The 21904-nt window shown below is 59.1% G+C and overlaps 1 protein-coding gene across 4 annotated transcripts in view; it reads left to right on the top strand.

Moving 5' to 3' along the window:
- Nucleotides 1–18546, top strand: part of COL16A1 (collagen, type XVI, alpha 1) — a 47366-nt gene extending 28820 nt beyond the window's left edge. For 2 of the 4 annotated variants that reach the window (XM_012722333.1, XM_012722332.1), the window contains 26 exons: nt 36–77; nt 168–254; nt 936–980; nt 1720–1764; nt 3389–3442; nt 3903–3956; nt 4580–4633; nt 6033–6077; nt 6186–6239; nt 6458–6493; nt 6823–6885; nt 8936–9007; nt 9144–9197; nt 9773–9817; nt 9980–10024; nt 10282–10335; nt 10714–10767; nt 12505–12555; nt 12825–12914; nt 14387–14422; nt 14930–14974; nt 15809–15997; nt 16357–16423; nt 16941–17117; nt 17282–17359; nt 17999–18546. In XM_012722333.1, the coding sequence (XP_012577787.1) occupies nt 36–77; nt 168–254; nt 936–980; nt 1720–1764; nt 3389–3442; nt 3903–3956; nt 4580–4633; nt 6033–6077; nt 6186–6239; nt 6458–6493; nt 6823–6885; nt 8936–9007; nt 9144–9197; nt 9773–9817; nt 9980–10024; nt 10282–10335; nt 10714–10767; nt 12505–12555; nt 12825–12914; nt 14387–14422; nt 14930–14974; nt 15809–15997; nt 16357–16423; nt 16941–17117; nt 17282–17359; nt 17999–18201 (1839 nt within the window). In that variant the 3' untranslated portion in view covers nt 18202–18546. Of the gene's footprint in view, nt 1–35; nt 78–167; nt 255–935; nt 981–1719; nt 1765–3388; nt 3443–3902; nt 3957–4579; nt 4634–6032; nt 6078–6185; nt 6240–6457; nt 6494–6822; nt 6886–8935; nt 9008–9143; nt 9198–9772; nt 9818–9979; nt 10025–10281; nt 10336–10713; nt 10768–12504; nt 12556–12824; nt 12915–14386; nt 14423–14929; nt 14975–15808; nt 15998–16356; nt 16424–16543; nt 17118–17281; nt 17360–17998 lie in introns of those variants that run through there. The other 2 variants (XM_012722335.1, XM_012722334.1) reach the window with 2 other exon arrangements.
- Nucleotides 18547–21904: the final 3358 nt, after the last annotated feature.

The raw sequence follows: 21904 nt of genomic DNA, 5'->3' as shown, positions 1-21904 counted from the left end.
GGCCTCCTCACCTGACAGCCTCTCACTGCCCACAGTGCTTCACCGAGCGGGAGCGCCCCAGAGCGGAGGAGTCCCGGGTGAGTGGGGCCCCCTCCTCTTCTCCTCCTGCCCTGAGCCCCACGGGAGGGCCCTAGCTGCTCATTCTCCCCGTCTCCACCCCACCCCAGGGTGACAACAGTGAAGGAGATCCAGGCTGTCCAGGAAGCCCCGGCCTGCCAGGTCCTCCGGGATTTCCTGGCCAGAGAGGAGAAATGGTGAGACCCTCACTGGGCAGGTCCCCAAGGGCTGGTGTCTGGCCAGAGGCCCTCAGTTCCTGGAGGGCAGTCTCCTTCCTGCCAAATGTCCTCTTGGGCCCTCTGGGGGCTCCCTGTCTCGGAGTCCTGCAGAGGCCTGAGGCCTCGGGCCCCCTAGTGCCCCTTTGCTGTCCTGGCCACTGACCTCCTTGCAGTTCTGGGTCCCTGAGACATTCCCTCTACTCCCCCCATCCCAGCTCAGCTCAAATGCTGCCTTATCTGGGGACCCTTATTCGACCATGCCCTCCCTGCGCCGCCTCCTCACCCTCTGACGGGCTTTGTTCCCACATGGAGGAACACAGCACAACTCTGTGCACCCAGCCGAGTGCCAGTCCCTGTTCTGTTGGTTGCTGTCCCTCCCTCCCCTGGAACCTAAGTGCCTTGAGGCAGGCTTCTTCTTACGTGCTGTTTATTGCTGTGTTCCCAGCACCTGCACCAGTGCCTGGCACATAACAGCTGCTCAGTAAATGCCAGATGATTGAATGAGCCGAATGAAAGGTTTAACATCAGCTCAATGGTCCTGCTCTGGCCATTAGTCACCCTCGGCTGATGCTGGCTACGGTGAACTTGGAGGAAGGCCACAGAGACTCTGGTTCTGTGGGGCTGGGCGCCTTCATCCATCTCCCCTGGCTTCCTTTGCAGGGCCCACCTGGCATGAGGGGTTCCCCGGGTCCTCCAGGTCCCATCGTAAGTATGTGTGGTTTTCTGGCCTGCTGGAGATGCTCTCCCAGGGGGCAGAGTGCCCATGGTGTTTTGCAGGGACTATGGACCCCACTGAGTCCCTGGCACTTGCCCGCTGCACCCGCACTGTGCCTCAGGGCTCAGCCTTGCAGCCCACCTGCATCGCTGCACCGTGGGCTGGCCGGCCTAGGCGTCTGGCTTGTGGTTGACCTGCTGGCCAGGTCTGCGAGCTCCTCAGCTTCGTGTCTCCAGAGGCCGGGGCTCACTGGCGCTGCCCTGCACCCCAGCCCCCAGAGCCCCAGCCAGGGACAGCTGCCCTGGAATTCTCGCAGTGTTGATATGGCAGGAAATTAGCAGTGACTGAAAGAACTGAACTTGCTTTTTTTTTTGGAGGAAAAAAATAGCTGGTGGGCGTCATCTCAGCAGCAGGGAGCTGCCCACCAGGGCGGGCGGCCAGGTCAAGGCACCACCGGCAGGGTGAAAGCACCAGCCTGCACTCATCTGGGGCATCCAGTTAGACTCGGGCAGGCTTGGGGAGGGCTGTCTGACTCGGGATTCTTGGGCATCTCTGCTGAGCGCGGACCTGTTCTTCCCGGGGCAGGGCAAGGAGCAGGCGTCTTCTGGGCCAGGGTTTTCAGCGAGTCTTTACGGGTTGTCTTGAAAATATTTCCACAACCTCCTCTCTCCACATGACCCCAGCCGAGACTGTGCTGGTGAGAAGTGACCTGCCTGTTTCTCCCCCCAGGGCCCCCCAGGTTTTCCTGGTGCCGTTGGCTCCCCCGGATTGCCTGTAAGAACCTAGCGCTGCTCGACCTCCCTCCCCCGCCAGCCAGGTCTCTGTGGCTTCTGCTTGTGTCCCTGCCGCGGGCGCCTCCTCCCACACTGTTTGTCATTGTCCCCTGCAGGCAGGGTAGCTAACGACACAGGTTCCCTGAGGTCCCACAGCATGGACATCTCCCAGCTCCGACTTCTTTTCATTTTGCCTTCTCCTGCTTTCTTTCTGTCATCTTCTCCCCCCTTCCGTTTCCCTTTCTCTCCCACAATCCCACATCACTCCCCCTAAATCCTCCAGAGCTATTTTACCTTCTTATTTTAAGCTGGTGCCTCTAGGGGCCTCTTTATTCCTCCCTTCTCACTTCTGCCTCCTGCTTCTCCCACCTTTGGTGTTGACTGAAGATTTGCTGAAAGTAGTTCTTGGGGCCCTGCCAGGCGCCTGGCACAGAGCCCGGCAGAGATGCCAGAGCTTTAGGGCTTCACATTGCAGGCTGGCACAGGTCTGCTGCCCCGCTGCTTGGCAGGGCCGTCCGGGGCACCCCCGTGATTTAAAAGCAGCCATGCTTGCTCCTTCCCATCATCCTAGAGGGAACTCTCGGCTTCCTCCTCCCCCCTCCTCTTCCTCGGCTCCGGCCCCAGGCTGCTCTCAGACTGGGCATGTGATGCCAGCCAGTTGGGCTTCTGGGGTCGTGGGGCTCTGCCCTTCTGTGCCCAGTGCCTTGACCGGCTCCTTTCTCCAGGTGTCGTTAATTGCTCTGCCTTCGTCATCGTCATCGTCACAAGTGTGTTTAAATGACCCTCGTCCTCACTGTTGCTCTCTTCTGAGTCACGGAACTAACCTCCTGTGTGTGGGATTTCATGTTCCGCGGCCTGGCCGCTCCTCCCCGGCCTGGCGATGGGGCTCAGGGCGCGGGGCCCACCTTGTCACAGCTCCATCTGGCCCCAAGTCCTCGTGCCGGCCGGACCCTGTCTGTTTCTGCTTGCTTGGGTGGAGGGCCATCTGTCCGTCTAGCCATCTGTCTTGTGTCGTGGAAAGGCTTGGGCGCCATCTCGTGAGGGCAGAGGGGTGGGGCAGCTCCGGCCCCTTGAGAGTGCGGTGGATCCGGGGTCAGGGTGAGGAGTCGGTAGGGGCTGGCGGTTCTGGCTTTCGGGTGACAGTGATGCCCCTTTCCCCTGAGAAGGGACAGGGACTGGTCTGCGGGAGCCTTCCCTTTCCCCCCCTCATCCTAAGAGAAGGTGATTCGGGGCTGGGGCAGGTGGGCCCGCACAGGTAGGTGGGGGCGTCCGTGATCCCCTTTGGTGGCGGTTATCACTCTGGGGACCCTTCTGACAGTTGCCGTCAGTGGGAGCACATCACCCTCCTGCAGGACACCCTGACAGCCCCTGCCTGAGAGACACCCTGAGCGTCCCCTACCTGGGGGTGGGGGCTTGTCCTGAGAGTCACCCATAGGTGGGAGTTGATACTTCTGACAGTTACCCTTCTGGGGCAACCTCATGGCCACTTTGCTGGGGACACCGGAGGCCCCAGCACCTCCACCTACCTCTGCCTGGAGTGGGAGCGGGAGCTGTGGAGCAGGGAGAGGAAACAGGGCCTGGGGTGCCGCCCGCCCCTGTAGTTTCTCATGATTTTTCTCTCCAAGGGTCTTCAAGGAGAGCGAGGCCTCAGGGGCCTGACAGGAGAGAAAGGAGAGCAGGTGAGAGGAGGCGGTGGGGTGGCGGGGGCGGGGCGGGGATGGCGACCGCCACCAGGGGTGGCAGGCAGCTCCTCCTCCTGAACCCACCTCTCAGCCCTGATGCCCTTCACTCTGGAGCCTTCACGGCCCTGGGGGTCCTCACGTGCCCTGCCTCCCCACCAGGGCGCCCGCCCCTCCCAGGGTCCCTCCTGGTTCTCAGCACCCCGGTTCTGGGCCTTCCTGGACTCTGCCTCAGGGCCCGGGGCAGGCTGTGCTTGTGCCCAGTCCCAGGCAAGTGGTGGGAGTCACAGTGAGGGGCCTGGGCCGTGGGGAATGGCTGGCGGGGAGGCCGTACTGGGCTGGGGGGGAGGCCCCCCGGAGTGGCCACTCCTGGTGTCCCTCCTTTGGTCACTCTTCTGCCCAGAGAGGGGGAAGCAGAAATGTTGGGGGGCTGGTCTATCCTGTGCACCTTCCTTTACAGGGCCCGCCTGGACAGCCTGGTTACCCAGGTACCATGGGCCCCCCAGGACTGCCTGTGAGTAAGGGGATGCTGGCTCTGGAGCCACAGGGGCCTTGGGGGAGTCAGGGCAGCGCCAGGCTTGGGCATTGCTCTGCAAGCACCCTCCTTCTGGGGATTTCAGCCTGTGGCTCTGCCAGGTGGTCAGGAAGATCCCCAGCTATGACTCCCTGGTAGTACAGCTGGGCCCCACCCCTTGTGTTGGGGGGCTATGACCCCCCCAATCTGTTGTGACAAACTCTCAAGACTTAGCTGGGCCCCACCCCTTTTATTGGGGGCTATGACCCCCCTGGTAGTACAGCTGGGCCCCACCTCTTGCACTGGGGGCTATGACCCCCTGGCTAGTATAGCTGGGCCCCACCCCTTGCGTTGGGGGGCCCCTGTACATCGAGGGTCAGATTCTCAGAGCACTCTGAGGTCTGCCCTGGGGGTGGGAGAGTTGGGGAGACGGTGCCCTGTGTCACCGCACACAGAGTCCTGCTGAGCGGTGTCCACTGGGGCCGTGGTAGTGGGAGCCACGGCGCCTCCCCCCAGCATCCCCAGGCTGCCTCTTCTGGGTGCAGCTGCGGTCTCCGCCCCTCACATAGCGCGGTGACAGGCGGGCCACAGGGCTGATCCCCTTCTCTTTGCTGGCTTGTCAGGGCATCAAGGGGGAGCGTGGCTACAGCGGGCCCTCTGGAGAGAAGGGAGAGTCGGTGAGTCTGAGGTGCGGGCAGGTGCGGGCGGGGTTCACAGTCGGCCTCTGCTTCCACCGGCTCCAGGCTGCCGACTGGGGGTGTGCCAGCAGCCTGTGAAGGGGGCATGGCCCCTGCTCCCCTGCCCCCCAGCGCCCAGCCGCCCTCCAGTCCTTGGCGCAGGCTGATGCTGCAGAGGTGGAGGCGGTGTGGGGACCCAGCAGGTCTCCGGGACAGGCTAGCCAGGCTGTCAGGGAGGGGCCGGAGCCGGCTGGCAGGGGACCGTGGTCCCTGCAAAGGCGGCGGGGAGGGGCCGGCCTGGGAGGGCCGGGCCTGGGGCTCCTCTGGGCTTCCTGGCCGGCCCGTCCTGGGCCAGCCCAGAGTCACCACCGCAGAGCGGCCTGCGCCAGGCTGCTACCCCGGGAAGGCGCTGAGAGTCATCCTGGTGGCTGGCTCGTGAGTTGGGGCAGAGCCTGGGCTCGAACCCCAATCTGTTGTGACAAACTCTCAAGCCTTAGCCTAGTAGCCCCTCACAGGTGTCAGGAGGCCCCAGTGGCATCCAGCCACCCCCTGTACACCCACTCAGTAACAAATGTTGCTCGTGGGTGCCAGGCTCTGTTCTGAGGGCGCAAGATCAGGCCAGAAGTTGCACCCTTGCCCTCAAGGAGCTCAAGTCCATGGGGAGGCAGCGAGCACAGGTGTAAACGACAGGTGGAATGGGGAGGAAAGACTGATGGGGGCGCAGAGCAGGTGGGGCTGGGCTGACTGCCAGATGCCCTGGCAGAGGGGAGACCCCGGGGCAGGGGGTGTTTGAGCTAGGACCAGAACAGGGGGGTCCAGAGGGAGCAGCCATGGCTGGGGCCACCTGCGGGTGATTTCATGTCATCTAATAATTTGGTAAGATTTCAAGGGACCTAGGAGGGGTGGGGGTATGGTGGGCACTCTAGGTAAGGGGGCAGCTGTGCCAAGGCCTGAGGGGTGCTGCAGTGTGTTCGAGACCAGTGGTTGGATCAAGGGGCAGATAGCGAAGGGGAGGGGAGGGGAGGGGTGGGGGAAGGAGAGGAGTAGAGTGGTTAGTTGGTGGCAGCTCACAGGATGTCTCTCACCCAGCACTGGTGGCCAGTGTGCGCCTCTTACCTGTTGCCGGGCTGGTTTGGAGCAGAGAGCGTTAGCAGAACCGTGCTTTGGCGAGAGAATATGGCAGCCAGTGACTGGCTGTCCTGGAGTGAGCCAGGAGGTGGCAGGGCTAGTGATGAGGCTGGCAAGCGAGGAGCTCAGGCAAGAGAGAGAAGCCCGAATAGGCAGGTGGAGGAGTCCTGCAGCTTCGCAGGGTGTCTCGCTCGCCCCAGCCTCCACCTCCACCTGCCCGGCCCCTCATCGCCCCCGTCAGAGTCACTGGGCGTGCTTCTTTGGTCCCCAGGGCCCACCAGGATCCGAAGGCCTCCCAGGTTCTCCAGGGCCAGCGGTGAGTATAGGAGGACAGGGACATGTGGACACAGAACCCCTGGTCTTGCCCTGCCTGAGGGTCTTAAGGCAGCTGATTGGGTTCCAGCTGTATTTTCTGTGGTGACAGGGTCCCCGAGGAGAGCGAGGACCCCAAGGGAACTCGGGTGAGAAGGGCGACCAGGTGAGTGACCCCAAGACCCTCCTTGGCATCCTGACGACAGCAGGTGGTCCTTGAGCTGCCGCCTGTCCTCACGCCAGAGCGCCAGAGCCTTGTCTGGTGGCCGTCGAGGGCAGAGGGCAGGGAAGGTCCAGCTGGAGGCCACTCTCCAGCCACTCTTTCCACCTGGGTGGCCAGGCAGGAGTGGGGCACAGCAAACTGTCCCTTGCTTCTTCCCTTAGGGATTCCAAGGCCAGCCAGGCTTCCCAGGACCCCCGGTGAGTGAAGACACAGGCCGGCTGTCTGGGAGGGGCAAGCCTTACTGGGCCTGGCTGGGTCAGCCTGGACCAGGATGGATCTGGGGCGGGAGGGAAGAGGCCTCCCGGGTGGCCAGGCCTAATTCCAGGAGCCAGGAGCTGGAAATCAAGGAGGGCCTCCTGGGTGGGCTCCAGCCCAGCACTTCAGCCAGACAGAATGCTCCTGCGTGGTGTTTCTAGAAAGTCAAATGCTTCCTGTTAACAAAATGAAGCACCCGCCGGAAGAAGTGGAAAGGGGTGCTCACCCTCCAGCCCCACTTTCATTTCTGCCTGCTCCTTTGTTGATACAGGGTCCCCCTGGATTCCCAGGCAAAGTTGGAGCACCTGGCCCCCCTGGCCCCCAAGCAGAGAAGGTGAGCAGGACCCCAAGTTGCTGGGCCATGCAGCTCCCAAGCCTCTTCCCCAGCCAGTGCCTCAGGCCGGCTCCGTCTCAGCAAGGATGGAGAGTGAGAGCGCCAGGGACAGCAGGCCGGGACCTGGCGTAACATGGGCTCCTGGGAGTGGCAGCTGAGCCCGGAATTCCCACTGGCCTCTGTGCAGGGAAGTCGCTTCCTTTTGGGAGGGCAAAGGCGGGTGTCAGGGAAAAGGATGGGGGGAGCGAGAGCCAGGTGATGGGGATACTCCAGGCCACCTCTTCCCCTCAAGGGGAGGCCAGGCTTTGAGCAAAGGAGGGCAGGGCTGGCTGAAGCCCCCCAGCAGGAGCCTGCCGGGAGCTGGGGCGAGGGTGGGAAGGGGCAGCAGCTCGCTGCCTGCGTTTGGCTTGATAAGTGGACACTAGCTCTGTGCTGACCTGGGACATCCGTCTCAGCGCACACCCTGGGCCCCAGATGTAGAGGGTTGGCTCAGAGGGAGGGGCAGGAGGCCCAGAGGCCCGGGGGAGCACATTCCTGTGGAAGCGCCCAGCACAGCCTCTCGGGGCTGAGAGCCCTCACAGACGGCATCTGGGCCTGACTAACCCTGTTTGGGGGAGGAAATGAGGCCCAGAGGCTTGGGACATGTCAGGGTTGCACAGAGAGATGGCTGCAGCGCTGAAACGTCCCTTCCAGCCCAGAGAAGCCCCCAGCCCCGTGCTGCCTCCCAGAGTCGGTGCCTGTCGGCCAGGGTTGAGGCGGTGGGGGGCGTCCCCTCCTTTCTGGCGGAGCCCCTAGCCCTCTGCTGGCCCTCTACCCCGGGGCTGCCTGCTGTCCTCAGGCCTGTCCTTGCAGAGAAACCCCAACCTCTGGCCAGGGGTTGTCCTGTGGGGCTGACATTTCCCGGGGCTGTGCTGACCCCTCCTGGTAGCTAGTGGCATTGCAGGGCTGCCCAGGGCTGCTTCCTGTCTGCTGGGTCTCTGGCTGGATCCCTTCCACGAGGCCCCCCCACAGTCTCTGGGCCAGGGAAGCCCCCTCTCCCCCCAGGATGAATATAGCAGCCCTCATTGATCTGCCTGCCTCCCGCTCACTTTTCCAGTAAACATTCTAACTCACAGATCTGTTATCACTCCCCTCTTTGAAGTTTCAGTAGCTCCCCAAAGCCTGTCGGCAGTGGTTTTCACACTTTATTTTGTAGTCTTCAAGGCCTTTTATCACACAAAAACTCATGTGAACCCTCAGCCTAGGGAACACATATAAGTGGAGCTGCTTAGTGAAGGCAAGCAGAGGGGTTCTGGAGTCCCACCCTCTGAGCCCCCACTTCATGTCCCTAGCTCTAAGCTTCCTTCGTGACCCCTCAGGGTCTGAGAAGTGCAGTTTGAAAACCGCTGGTATGTTTGGCAACGTTTGACATGATGTTTAGGGTCTCCAGTTCGACTCTTAACTTCTCCAGCTCCGCCCCACTGCCCCACTCTCCCTTAGCCCCAACCAGCCCAGGGGCCCAGACAGCTGGCTAGGCCAGGCCTGTGATGCTCCCTCTGGGGTGCCCTTTTCCTCTCCTCCACCCTCGGGGTCTAGCGTCTGGAGATGCTCCTGTGATGAGCCACTCCCGCTCTGAACCCCTGAGCCCCTCAACTCACACAGGGCATGTGGGTCTGTGCTTTGCCCTTGATCATGGTGCGCCGTGGACAGCCAGCTCCTTGAGGACAGGGGCCACCCTTTGCTCATCTGGGGGGATAATCAGAGTTTGCGCCGTGCTGGGCACCTTGTTAGGCCAGATGTGAAGTGAACGCACCTGCCGTGAGCACACACGCTCCCGAGTGCCCGCCAGGCCTGTCCCTGGGCAGCCTGAGGAGAACGCTGGCCTGAAGGGGCTCCTCAAGGAGCAGTGCAGGGAAGGCTGCTTTGCAGGTGAAGACAGGGCTCCGGGGAGGGCCCTGGGGATGCGTCCGGTTAAGCCAGGACAGAACTGGGGCAGAAGCCAGCTGTTCTGACCTCCAGTGGTCCCCAGAGCTGGTGGCCCAGACCTTGCTGACTTTTGGTTCATTTCCAGGGCAGTGAAGGAATTCGAGGCCCATCAGGCCTGCCTGGTCCCCCTGGACCACCAGGACCTCCAGGGATCCAGGTGAGCCCTATGGGAGTGCAGAGGGGTGTGTGGGGGATAGGGTGAGGATGAATAAGGGGAGCGGTTGGTCTGTTCCCCCACCCCTCCTTAGACTCCTTAGCACAGATAAGCAGAGATGCTGTTTTCCTGCTCCCAGGGCCCAGCTGGCCTGGAAGGTCTGGATGGGAAGGACGGCAAGCCTGGCATGAGGGTGAGCTGACGAGCCCAGGAATGCACCCTCTTCCTTCTTGTCAAGGCCTAAGGAACCCTGATGAAGGCAACTAGAGTGCCCTCCTCCTCTGTCACGGGGTACCCCCACCTTCCCTCCATCTGCCTCTCGCCATGCTCTGCCTCCCTGCTGGCCCCAGAGCCCTTGTGTTCCCCACTTCTCCTGGTGCCCTAACCCGGTTAGATGAACAGGGCCTCACCCACGGCGGGACAGAGAATCCCAGAACTCTGGTGACGCAGGAGACCGGGCAAGATGTCAGGAAGAGCAGCTGAAGATGGTGAAGGGCTTGGGCCTAGGGGTCCTGGCAAAGGGCACAACATCAAAGTCAGCCCTCTTCTGTGCCCCGAAGGAAAACTGAGGCCCAGCTGGCGCAGGATTCACTCAGGGCTCACAGCAGTGGGCGGCCGAACCCCCGCTGGGATTCTCCTTTCCCCACTCGATGTCCTTCCAATCTTGGGGGCTGGGGGTGCTGGAGAGAGGGGAGCCCGTGGTGGATGAGTTGGGGGTGAACTGGGTAGAGCTCCTGTCTCAGTGGCCCTGGTCTTCTCTTCTTCTAGGGGGACCCCGGTCCCGCTGGCCCCCCCGGACTCATGGGACCCCCGGTGAGTTGAGCGGCAGGGCGGACCTGGTTGCTCAGGGGCCTCACGCTGAGCCGCCCGCACCATGGCTCAGATGGGTTCGGTCTATTTAACCTGAGGAAGGAGGTGCGGAAAGAGGCCTCAGCTTGCAGCACGGACAGGACTGTTCCCCACTTTTTCTTCCAGGGCTTCAAGGGCAAAACAGGACATCCTGGCCTCCCAGGACCTAAGGTAAGGGCCTGGTGCCGTTTGCCAAGTGACTTCCTCACTCCCCTTGAGGCCTGCACCAGGTAGATGAGCAGGCCGACCGGAGGAAGCGGGAGGCCCGGCGCGTGGCTGAGATGCCACCCCAACATCCAAAAGCCTCCAGGGTCACCGTCGCCCAGCCCAAGGGCATAGCAGGGGCAGACGGCAGGATGTGGAGCCCACCGGACTGGGGGGTCCCAAGCGGACATGTGCTGAGCTCCAGCTGCCCCGCTCTCTTGCAGGGTGACTGTGGAAAGCCAGGCCCACCTGGCAGCAGCGGCCGACCAGGAGCAGAGGTGAGGGCTGGAGGGTGGGTGGCTGTGGTTTCTGCTGGGTCTGTTATTTCTCTTGCAATAACAAAGTGGCGGCCTTTTCTCTTAGGCCTCCTGGGAATTCTGGGGGGACAGTTTGCCCGACAGTGTCATCTTGACCTTCCCTCCTTTAAGTTGTAACCAGACACTCCCTGTGGGCTGGTGGGTCACTAACCTAAACAGGCAGGACCTGGCCTTCTCAGGGAGGAGTGCCCCCTGGCCAGCTGGGGCCTCTGGCCTGGAAGGCCTCGGTCTGGGGCCCGGGGTCTCTACTCGTCCTCTGGCGCTGGCCGCCTCACCCTCTCTGCTCAGCCCGAGAGCCTAAGTCTGTGTCTCTGTTCTTTCTTTTTCTGGCCCCTGCAGGGCGAGCCTGGTGCCATGGGGCCCCAGGGAAGACCCGGCCCCCCTGGCCACGTTGTGAGTTCAACTGTTCCCACGTCTGCCTCCTTCAGAGTTAGGACTCCGTTGGGGCCAGTGGTGGGCAAGCTGGCGATGGCCTGCCAGGCACAGGAGCACCCAGCCACCGGCCACGACGGCTTCGCACTCACCCACCCAGTGGCTGCCAGGCTTTTTGCCATTCCCTTATTTTCCGGGCGCTTTCGAGTTTATTTATCACACAAAGATCATTCGGTTATTTAATAAATAGTGTGGAGCACCTGCTGCGTGCCAGGCGCCCTGCCAAGTGCTGGGCTAAGGCAGTGAGCGAGTGAGAGCAGGTCCCTGGATCCCAGGGCTTCCAGGCGGCCCCAGCAAACAAGTAAGTTAAGGTGGAAGCATCAGGCAGAGAGGGGCTGTCGCAGGGAGAGGCCCAAGGCTAGCGGAGGAGCGTTGGTGTGTGGGGGCCCGGGTCAGTGCCGCGGGAGGGGAGCTGGGGAGGGGCGTGCTGGACTGGGAGGCTGACCACGTGCAGACAGCCGGGCGCCCGTGGAAGTAGCTGGTGACCTGCCTGAAGGTGGAGGCGGAGCAGGGCGGCAGCGGATGGACGTGGCACAGGTGTGGAGGTAGAGGCCAGACCAGCGGCCTGGACAGGCCGGGCTGGGCAGCAAGAAGAGTATGGGGGCGGCTGGGGGGGTGATGGCGCCGTGTTTGTCCTGGTCAGCTGGGCAAGGGGGTGGTGTGTTTACCGAGAGAGCGCTGGGAGAGGGTGTTGGCCGAGCAACAACAGACGTTCCGTCCACTTTGCTCCTCCGTAACAGAGACGACTGGCCGTGGTGCCTTTGATCAGTGTGGGGTGCTGCGTGCTTCGGCTCAGGGGAGAGGGGACACTGGTGTTTCCTTACAGCCCTGTTGTACTGCGCTGGGATGTTCAGAATAGCTCGTCACCAAAATAAGGAACTCTCAGGTCTCCCTTGCTGTTGAAAGGGTCCAGAGACCCTGGACTGGGGGCCCCAGGTTACAGGTGAAAACAGTCACATACTGAGGACTGTGTCCCCACGGGGGGTAGAGACGAGGGGTGCAGGGCAGCTCCTCTCCCTTCTGTCCCTCCCGCCCAGCACCGGCTGTGCGCCAGGCCCCGCTTGGCATTCCTGCTGCAGAACACCTGGGATGTGTAGAGCAGTGTCCTCTAGAACTTTCTGAATGGGCGTGCCCTGGGGTTGAGATGTAGCTCTGGCCCAGGGTCTGGCAGCAACTGTGCCTCAGGTTGAAGCTGTGGGTGGCCAGGAGGCATCAGACCCAGCCAGGCCAGGCAGGTGGATGCGCCTGTGGGTTTGTGTCTTGCTGCCCTTCAGTGGTGAGGGTGAGGGGGCTGGGGGAGAGGGGCAGGAGCCCTGGGGACCCAACAGCTTATACCTTGACCCAGCGGGCACCGGATGCTAGGCTGGCGCTGAGGCCCTTCCTCTCACCTGCCGCTCCATCCCAGCTCCTGAGCCTCACCTCTCAGAACAGGGGCCCCCTCATGGTGAACTTCCTCAGGCCACTGCCCTCTGCGCTTGGCCTCTGGCCGTGGCTCCCAGACCACAGCCCCAGATGTGCCCTCACTATGCCAGGGGGATCCCGGCCCTCAGCTCTGCTCAAGTCCATCAGAAGCCCAGGAGCAATTCCAGAAGGGAGGAGCTTAAGGAAGAGAATGGCCCGGCTGAGAGCTGATGCCCCTCCGCCTGGGTGTCTGGTCTCCGGTGCCTCTTCCATCCCACTGGCTTCGTCTCTCTTTAGGGGCCACCGGGACCTCCGGGCCAGCCGGGCCCAGCTGGGATCTCTGCTGTGGTGAGTGGCATGCTCTCCGAGTCCCTCTTTCCCAGGGCTGCTCCTGGAGGGAATGGGGCTGGGGCAGAGAACAGTTCGTCTCCCTCCCCCTCCTCCCTGGCCAGAGAGCTCCCCCACAAGCAAGAGGTGGAGGTCTTCACAGGGAAGACCTCCGTGCTTAGGCAGTGCCACCCCCTGCAGGCCTGGGGGGTACGGCCTTGGTGGGAGGTCTGCCTCTGGCTAGGTGGGGTTCACTTTTCCCTCACCATCACCCCCCTCCTTTTCTCTAGGGCTTGAAAGGAGACCGGGGAGCCACTGGAGAGAGGGGCCTTTTAGGCCTTCCAGGCCAGCCTGGCCCACCTGGACACCCTGGCCCCCCGGTAAGACCCCTAGCACAGCCCCAGGGAGATGCGGTGATTGTGTCCCTGAGAGCAGTGCTGCACACCTGGGCCTCAGGGAGGGCCAGGGGTCAGCGTGGACGGGCACAGCCTGCAGCTCGTGCTGAGAGCCCTGTCACACGGGGAGCAGAGCAGCCCTGCGGCCAGGCTGCGCCAGAGATGCCTCTGCCCACTGCCCACCACAGCCAGCACCCCTTGGTGTCAGATCGGAGACCTGGCCCTGTTCCCCTCCCCCTCCCAGGCTTGTTGGTGACCACAGAAAAGTCGGTAAATGTTGGAACCCAGAAATGTGGGGCTTTTTTATTTATTATTATTATATTAGTTTATTTTTACCCATGTTTGTGCATTTTTCCATCTCAGTTGCAATCCCCTTGGGTTTCCCATCACCAAGTGAAACATGGGGCTCTTACTGTAGCTCTCTCAGCAACTGGGGAACCACTCCCCCGACTCACTAATGTTTAACATTAAGAGCTGTGACATATTGGTCACCAATGAATGCCCACGAGTGAGCCAAGTCTGACATTTTGTCACCGAGTCTGCACCATGTCCTTGCTGAGTAGGTTTGATGGTCCCCAAGGCTCAGGGGGCCGCTGGTGGGCAGGGCGCGGCCCTCGGCCACTCTGCTCAACGCCTCTTGCAAAGGCTCCAGACGATGGACTGTGCCCGGAGTGGATGGCCAGTCGCAGTCTCGGGGGAGGGGGGGAGCCGGGGCTGAGCAGGAACCCCCGGGTCAGGGGGCCTCCCACGGCAGCGGAGCAGTGCTTCTGTTCTGGGAGCAGTGGCAACGACCCTGGGGTGGAGGTCTGCAAAGTGGGGGTGCGGGGAGGGGGGTGAGTCCAGCCGGTGCAGCCACAGGGGTGACGGACCAGTCAGCCCACCTGCAGGGAGGGCCGAGTCTCCCCTCCTACTCTGACTTCTGCCCTTAAGCAGGCCCTCCACCCTCAGCACCCACTGCCTGCGGCTGGCTCGGGAGCTGCGGGTGTTGGAGCTGCTAGTGTGCAAATACAAGCTCCTTCCGGGCACCCCAGGCCTTGGGCTGGGCTCAGGCGGCTCCTCTCCTGTCCTGGGAAGGGAGCAGGCTCAGGCTCTCCCTGGCTAATTTCTGGACCCTCAACCCAGATAGAAGTTCTCATTTTATACCTCCAAGGGGGAAACATTGCCCATGCATGCAGAGGAGGGCGGGACCCAGGATGCAGAGCGAGGCGGGTGCAGGGTGCGCTTCCCCGGTAGAGCTGGGGGTGGGCCGGTAACAGGCGCTGTCCCCCTGGGCTTTAGCGCCAGGCTGGGGTGGGGCGGGCGTCTAGTTTCCATGACCTGAGAGTGTCAGAGCAGGAGGGGGAGGACCTCGGCTCCTGGGTGGAATTGGGGGGGGTGGCAGCTGGTGCGCCGGCCAGGGGAGCAGGTGCCTTGCCGCAGCCGGCCGCTCCCACACATCTCCATCACTCTCTCCTCAGGGTGAGCCTGGAGCCGACGGCGCAGCTGGCAAAGAGGTACTGTGGTGCTGGGCTTCTTTCCCCTTGGAGAGGCGTCTCGCTCCTCGCCTCCCCTCCCCGAACCTCTTCATGCCTTTAGTGAGCATTCCCTGAATGCACAGATGATCTCTGGACAGATGCACCGAAGACTGGTGCCCGACACTCTGGGCAGGGGAGCTGGAGACTGAGGGACCCGGATTAGAGCGAGGCTGTATTCTCAATTTTTTTTTTTTTAGCCATGTACTTGGTGGAAAAGAGCCAATAATAATAAACACCAAACAAACATTTCCAGGCCACCAGCTCAGTACACCAGGGGCCCAGTATACCAGGCCCTTCCATTCCCTCTGCCCTTTTCGCCTGTGACCAGGGACCTGGCCAACACCATCACACAGGGCAAGGCCCTAGGGAACGTCGCTGTCTTCTCACACACCGCCAGCGGGACACAGCCCAGGGCCTCCTTGGCACCTCCCTAGCACGACTTGGAGATCCCACCCAGACTGAACCTGGACTTCTGCTTTCCTTTAGGGACCTCCTGGCAAACAGGGACTCTATGGGCCGCCTGGCCCAAAGGTGAGTGGGCCCTGCAGAAGGAGAAGCTCAAGGGTGCATTAAGGCTTCAGCCATGGAGAGGAGACCCAGGAATGCCACAGGCAGGGGCGGCATGGCCAGACCTCGGGCAACCTCAGCTCTACACGTCTTACCTCGGGCTGCTCCGGGTGGGAGAATGGAGATGCCATCGATTCGCTTGTTGGTGGATTGATCGATTGACTCATTCCACAACCTTCTGCTTGATCTTGCATAGTCATATTCCAGCTCCTCTGGCCCAGGCGTGGCTAAACAGAGGTCTGAACAGCAGGGCTCGCTTAGTCCAGTCACACAGTAGAGTATGGGAAAAAAACAAAACGGACACAGCCCTGTGGGAGCAGAGGGGAGAAGCACCCGACTCAGCCTGGGAGTTAGGGGAGCTGGACGAAGGAGCATTTCTGCTGAGTAGGCGGAGAGCCGGGGAGAGGGGGGCAGGGAGCGGGGTGCTGGCTGAGGCAGAGAGCCACAAGCAGGGAGGTCTGGCTGGAGGTGCAAAGGCCGGGCCACGAGGCTGCAGAGGATGTGAGCAGGACTGCGTCTAAGTGGCCCTGAATGCCTGGCCAAGGAATTAGGCCTTTATCCTGAAGGCAGTTGGGCTCCATCAGAGTCTTCTAAGCAGGAAGGAACAGCAGGAGAACTGTTTTTTAGGTCTGCTCTGGGGCAGTGGGAAGAGGCAAGCTGTCAGGATGCTTAGGCCACAGTCCAGGAGATGCTGGGGTGGGGGTGGGGGTGGGAATGGAGAGAAAGGGCAGGCCGTGAGATACCATGGGGTTGATGGGCAGTCCATGGCGATGCTGGACTGACTTCCTGTTCTTGTAGGGCGATCCGGGGCCTTCAGGACAGAAGGGCCAAGCAGGAGAGAAGGGCAGAGCTGGCAGTCCTGGCGGGCCTGGCAAGAGTGGCTCCATGGGGCCCATTGGGCTACCAGGCCCTGCAGGAGAGAGAGGCCACCCTGGATCTCCAGGCCCTGCAGGGAGCCCTGGGTTGCCCGGGGTGCCTGGCTCCATGGTAAGGGGGAGGCTGTCTCCCAAAGCAGGTGCGTGGGTGGAAGCTTGGTCATTTTAGCAGCTGCTGACTGCAGGAATCAGCCTGACCCCCTTATGGGTGACTTTTTCAACTGTGTGAGTGGGTGGGTGGGGGAGGGGAGGGGAGGCCTGGGAGAGGGGTTGTAGGGGCTCTCTGTCCCCCAAAATGTACTGATGCACAAAATGTACGGTACCATTCCAGAGGGGTTGGGACACTGGATGAAGTATCTGTGGCAGGCTCCTGGGACCTCTGCCCCCTCCCCGCCCTTCAGAGTCTATTCCCAGAGGGAGGGCACCAGGCTTGGAAGTTTAGTTGAGGCAGGTTTTCTTCTCTTTCCTTAGGGAGACATGGTGAATTATGATGAAATCAAGAGGTTCATCAGACAAGAGATCATTAAAATGTTTGATGGTAATTGGCAGCCGGCTGGGTAACAGGGGTGCTGTTTGTCCCTCCCAGCTGCTTCTCTGCCCCACCCGGCCTCCTTTTCACAATCTTCCTGACTCACCCCCTGCTCCCACCCACTTACAGGCCTCTGTTCAAGTAGACTTCAGACCTTCCTGGTCACCTGTTCTGTTCAGAGATAAAATGATTCCCTCCTGCCCTCCTCGGGCCCCCACTGGAGCAAAGGAGACGGACAAGAAAATTGATATCAAACGAGCCTGCATGGAGTGAGCTCTAAATAGAGGGCGAGCAGCCTGTAAGATGGCTGGTGTGGCTTCATTATAAGTTTTCTTCCTTTTCTGCTGTTCCTCTGACACAGATGTGCTAGGCACGGGGGAAACACAGACCCTGTCCTGAAGGGGTCGGACATCTGGCTTGGGAAGTAGACCTTGAAATGTCGTGTCAGACCAGCGGCCTGTTGCAGCTGCTGCAGTCTTTCTGGGCCTCTGGGGCACCCCGTGACTGTCCCTGTCCCCTCTGGCAGAGAGGATGGCTTACTACACCTCCAGAATGCAGTTCCCGGTGGAAATGGCGGCATCTCCTGGGCGACCAGGGCCCCCAGGAAAGGATGGTGCTCCCGGCCGGCCAGGCACCCCGGGGTCACCCGGACTCCCTGGTCAAATTGGCAGAGAAGGACGGCAGGGCTTGCCGGGAATGAGAGGCAAGTGTGTCCTCCTGTTCCCAGGGCGTGTGTACAGCTCTTCAGAACAAGCACGGGTCTTGCGGGGTCTGGTGTGCATGTATTCATATGTACGTATGTGCAAGTAATGCAGTTGGTCTGTATTCTGCTCGGGGATGGGGCTTATTTTATTTCTTTTGTTCCAGGATTGCCTGGTACCAAAGGTGAAAAGGGGGACACTGGTGTTGGCATTGCAGGAGAAAATGGTCTCCCTGGTCCCCCAGGTAGGAAACACCATGCGTCTGGAGCAGCTGAGGCCCCTTTTCATTGTGGACCTTCCACAACATTGCTGGGTAGAACCTCGACATCACATAGGCCTACCGAGGGACGGTATAGGCGATGCCGCCGTCTGTGAGACACCGTGTGGGGTGTGTGCAGGGGAGCAGAAGGCTTAAATGGGGCCGGCACCCGGTGGCAGCAGAGTTGAACATAGGGAGGCCAGTTCAAATCTTGCTCAACATCATACTGGGCGTATGACCTTGTCGAGGTCACAGGTGAGCCAGGCTGTGTAGCCTAACCCAAAGCCTGATAACCCAGTTCTGGCTCCACTCCCCACTCACCACATTTGCCACCACCCGGAGCCTGCGTCCTCATCTCCAAAATGGCATAACAGTTCCTCTCACACTGAGCAGTTGTGATGATTCAATGAATGATGCATTAAAAAGCACTCGCCTCACGCCCGCACATGGAAACTCTCAATAAAACTAGCTGGTATTGTTGCTGCTCTCATGAAATTAATGCCAGAGTCAGATGAAGCCTGCAGGAAAACATGGCATTGGAGAAATAGCAATCAACTGTAGGTTCTAATCTCTTTTCTTCTGCTCCGGGGCTCCTGATCTTCCATCTCTGACTTCCCTCTGCAGGTCCCCAGGGCCCTCCAGGGTATGGCAAGATGGGCGCAACTGGGCCGATGGGCCAGCAAGGCATCCCTGGCATCCCTGGCCCCCCCGGCCCCATGGGCCAGCCGGGCAAGGCTGGCCACTGTAGCCCCTCTGACTGCTTTGGGGCCGTGCCGATGGAGCAGCAGTACCCACCCATGAAAAGCATGAAGGGGCCTTTTGGCTGAAATCACCGTCTCCCCTCGATGAAGGACCCCGTTGGGAACACATGGCCAAAACGTATAGGACTCTGTGATGGGTTGTGAATGTTTTGATTTTTTTAATTGCTGTTAATATTTTTTTATTGATAAATAAACAAACAAAACTACCTGCAATCCCACTTCTAGTGGGGTTTCTCTGGTGCTGCAGCTGCATCTCTGTCACCCTGCTTTTGTCTTTTGGTCCTTGAGTCAAAACAAACAAACAAAAACAGGCATTTCCTTCACTGTCTGTGATCAACTGCTGCAGTTAAGGGATGTTGCTCTACAGGGGTCCCTAACTCAGCTTGCCTTTCCAGATGCTTCTGGGTCATCTTTGGCCCTCTGGACCTGGTGTCTTGTCTGCCACAGCACATTTCTCAACATCAGAAGAGGGAGCCCACCCCATCTTTCCTGAAGAATGAGCCAAAAGCCAAGGTGAAGACCCCACTTCCGGCTCATACAGGCCCCTCCCTACTGGCCTCCCTATAGAAGGAGACCCCAGTGTTTGGGACCCCACCCATGGCCTTCACTTCTCACCTGTGACCTGCCGTCTGGCTGCACCTTGGGAAATGCCACCCACTGCTGAGGGGCATTCATCTGCCTGGGTACAGCCCCTCGGTGCTGCCCCAGACATTCTGTGATGGGAAACCTGTGCAGACAAGAGAAAGCCAGGCTCCAGGCCTGTCCTAGGCGACCAGGGAAGGCTTCTCCAGAAAATGAGATGGAACCCTGCCTGCAGCAGCGCACAGCCCTGTCACCAGCTCTTGGAAACCGCACATGGCACCTCTGACTGTTCTGGCTAAACTGGCATGCACTGGGTTTCCCTTACCTCAGCCTAGGCCTTCTGAAACGGCTTGTCTCCGCACAAAGGCAGTCCTGGGCAAGCCCATCAGAGCTCAGCTCATGGTCCTGGAGTCTGCTGCTCTATCTGCTGCCACCTTCTCTGTATGTTAGAAGGGAGGAAGGAGGAGGGGAGGACTGCAAATTGACTGCTACCAACATTTTCTGTCTCAACTTCCTGTTTCTCTACTTTCCAGCTCTCTTGTCCTGATGGCCTGGCTGCCCTGTGAGAAGCAACAGGACACAGCCAGAGGGACTTCCAAAGAAAGTCTTTTTAGTAGTCTCAGCTTTCTGGAAAGTTTATTTAAGTTGGATAGACTTCAGAAGGATTGTAGATCAGGCTCAGAAATATACCCCGAGTCCAGGTGCTTATCCAAACAGCCTGAAGCCTTCAAGCAGACTGTCAGATCTTTCTAGAACTGCCATTTCCAGCACAGATCTGACAACCCTTTCTCTGGTTGGGACCCAAAATACCAGAAGGCCAACCTATGGATGGCTTTTCAGAAATTTTGCCCTGTTTATTTTCATGCCAGAAGCAAAGGTGTGTGGGTGGCCAGAGGGATGAGAGCAGGCAGGCTCAGGAGCCTGCCTGAGGACCTCACATGTTGTTTTTGGATAAAGGAGGAGCCAACTCTTATTCTACCTCACACCAGCCATCCTAACATCAGATGTTAAAAAGCAAATGCATTGTCTCTGCATTGAAGTAGTGGCCAGTCTGGACAGTGGATGAGTACAGCTGCTAAAGCACTCCCCCTGGAAGGCCAGCTTCCACTTCAGCCGGCCTGTGAAGTGCTTGTTGACGATGAGCGTCACGATAAGGAGCATGTTGGCATGAGTAGAGAGCAAGAGAAGTGCGGACCAGCTGTTGAAGTGAGCAGGTTCGCTTTGAAGGCCAGTAAGGAAAATCATTCTAAGGAAACATCAAACTCTCCCGCTTTGAGGCCACCAGGGAATCAATCCTTACAGAGTAAATGATGCTTCCTTCACTTTTCTTCCTGAGTCAAGTTCATGCTAGTCTTTGGGGATTCTACGACAGGCTAGGTTTAAGCTTTCATGATTTGAGCACTTGTCTCTCTGGAGTTGAAATTGCTGTATTTTCTTGGACCATGAAGAACCAGATGGGAAGCTGAATTTTATAGTCTTTTCTGCTACTGTGGTCAGCAAAAAAAAAAAAAAAAAATCCACAGATTTTGCTCATAAGTTCAGGAGCTGGGTAAGCTGGCGAGAAAGCAAGGAGGGCATCAAGTCTTTCCCTCCTTCTGAGCAGCTATTTCTTCTTCCCATCCTATAATCTTCCATCTTCATTCCTGAGTCTTATCCAGGCTTTTAAGGCAACACACAGATCATGCAGATTGGCAAAGTCTAACTTGATGGTCCATTTTCTCTCTTTAGTTTGTGCCAGGAGCTGTACTAGGCTCTAGGGAATCAGAGACACACTAGACAGATGAGGTCCCTGCTCTGTAGTGTCTATGGGGAGAGCAGAGTTAAACAGGCAATTATAATGAAATGTAATGAAGTTCCCATGAAGACGGGGCAGTACCAGGTGCCAGGGGAGCATTGGACGGAGGACCTGACCTTGCCTGGATAGAGCTGGGTGTAGACAGGGGAAACAGCATGTGCCAAGGTCCAGGCATGATTGAGCACAGCGGGCCAAGTTCTGGGAGACTGGGAAATAGGGTCGGTCTTGTAGGAAGGCGTGTTGAGACAGGTTTGCCTAATTTTAAGTTCACTAACAGAGGGAAGAATAAATTGGAGGCTCTTTAATTGAGTAACCCTGTGGCCTATGATGGAGAAAAGGCAGCTGTGTGTTTATTCTGCAGCGAAACCCTCCCCAATTGGGTGCCTTCTGAATCTAAACCTGCCTTTTCCCTGTTGCCAGAATTCAACAGACTCTATTTAGACTCTTTCTTCCCATGGGGCCTGGGAAGACCAGACCTTTCTGTTGCCCTGAGCAGTCTATGAGAACACAAGCTATGGAGGTGCTCTCCGCCATGTGACCCCATCACCAAGGGGAGTCTGTCCAAATGCCACCTCTGCTAGTCTCATTTTTCTGTTGGTTCTGTGGAAAGCTTCAAATCAGTCACCTCTGATCCACAGCATCCAAATGGAATTTGAATTTTGGAATTGGATATGAAATCAAAGACTTAATTCCATAATAATTAGATGGGAGCTGATATTCCTTCTCAGTAAGGAATACTGAACTTGGTGCTGAGCCAGGATGCCTGGGTGGGGATGATGCATCTCTGGGGGAGAGGATCTTCTATTGCCAAGCGCCTGTCAATCACAGGGCTTCCCTGAACTCAGGAAAGTGCCCCATGCTCTAAAGAAGGCTGGAATCCAAGTTCCCCCCACCCCCTTTGGCTAAAACTGAAACAATAACAAGAATTTCCTTACCCAGCCCTGTCTGCCTCAGGTATCCAGGGTTTTAGAAATGAGCTGTTTAGAAATGAGCTGATTGATTTTTTTTTTTTTTGTCTTGAGAAGACCCTGAATCCCTTTTATCTTGCAGGCTCCAAAACAAACACACCTGGGCCTGCTGAAGGTCCTCAGAGGCACAGCTCTGGACCCTGTCTTTGGCTGATATCTGTCTGCCTGAGAAAAGACTTGGATGTCCTTGTGCACAAACAGCATAGACACCAGCAGAGTTTTCCTAAGAGCCCTTGACTGGCCGGAGGGGACCGTGGGCATGGAATTCTCCTAGGGTTTAATCCTCAGCACCTGGAGGAGAGCCTAGCACGTGGTGGGAATTCAACAGGTTAATAAGTTTGTAGAATCAAATGAGTGTGAGTCACAGTGACCCCAGTTTATGGGGCAGGTGTCACTATTCTCTCTCCTGGTAAATAGTCCTTGA

The sequence above is a fragment of the Condylura cristata genome, unplaced genomic scaffold, assembly GCF_000260355.1.
Source record: "Condylura cristata isolate star-nosed mole 26May11 unplaced genomic scaffold, ConCri1.0 scaffold00008, whole genome shotgun sequence".
Taxonomy (NCBI): domain Eukaryota; kingdom Metazoa; phylum Chordata; class Mammalia; order Eulipotyphla; family Talpidae; genus Condylura; species Condylura cristata.
The sequence above is the reverse complement of the archived record's forward strand: the minus strand, read 5'-3'. Positions and strand labels throughout refer to the sequence as shown.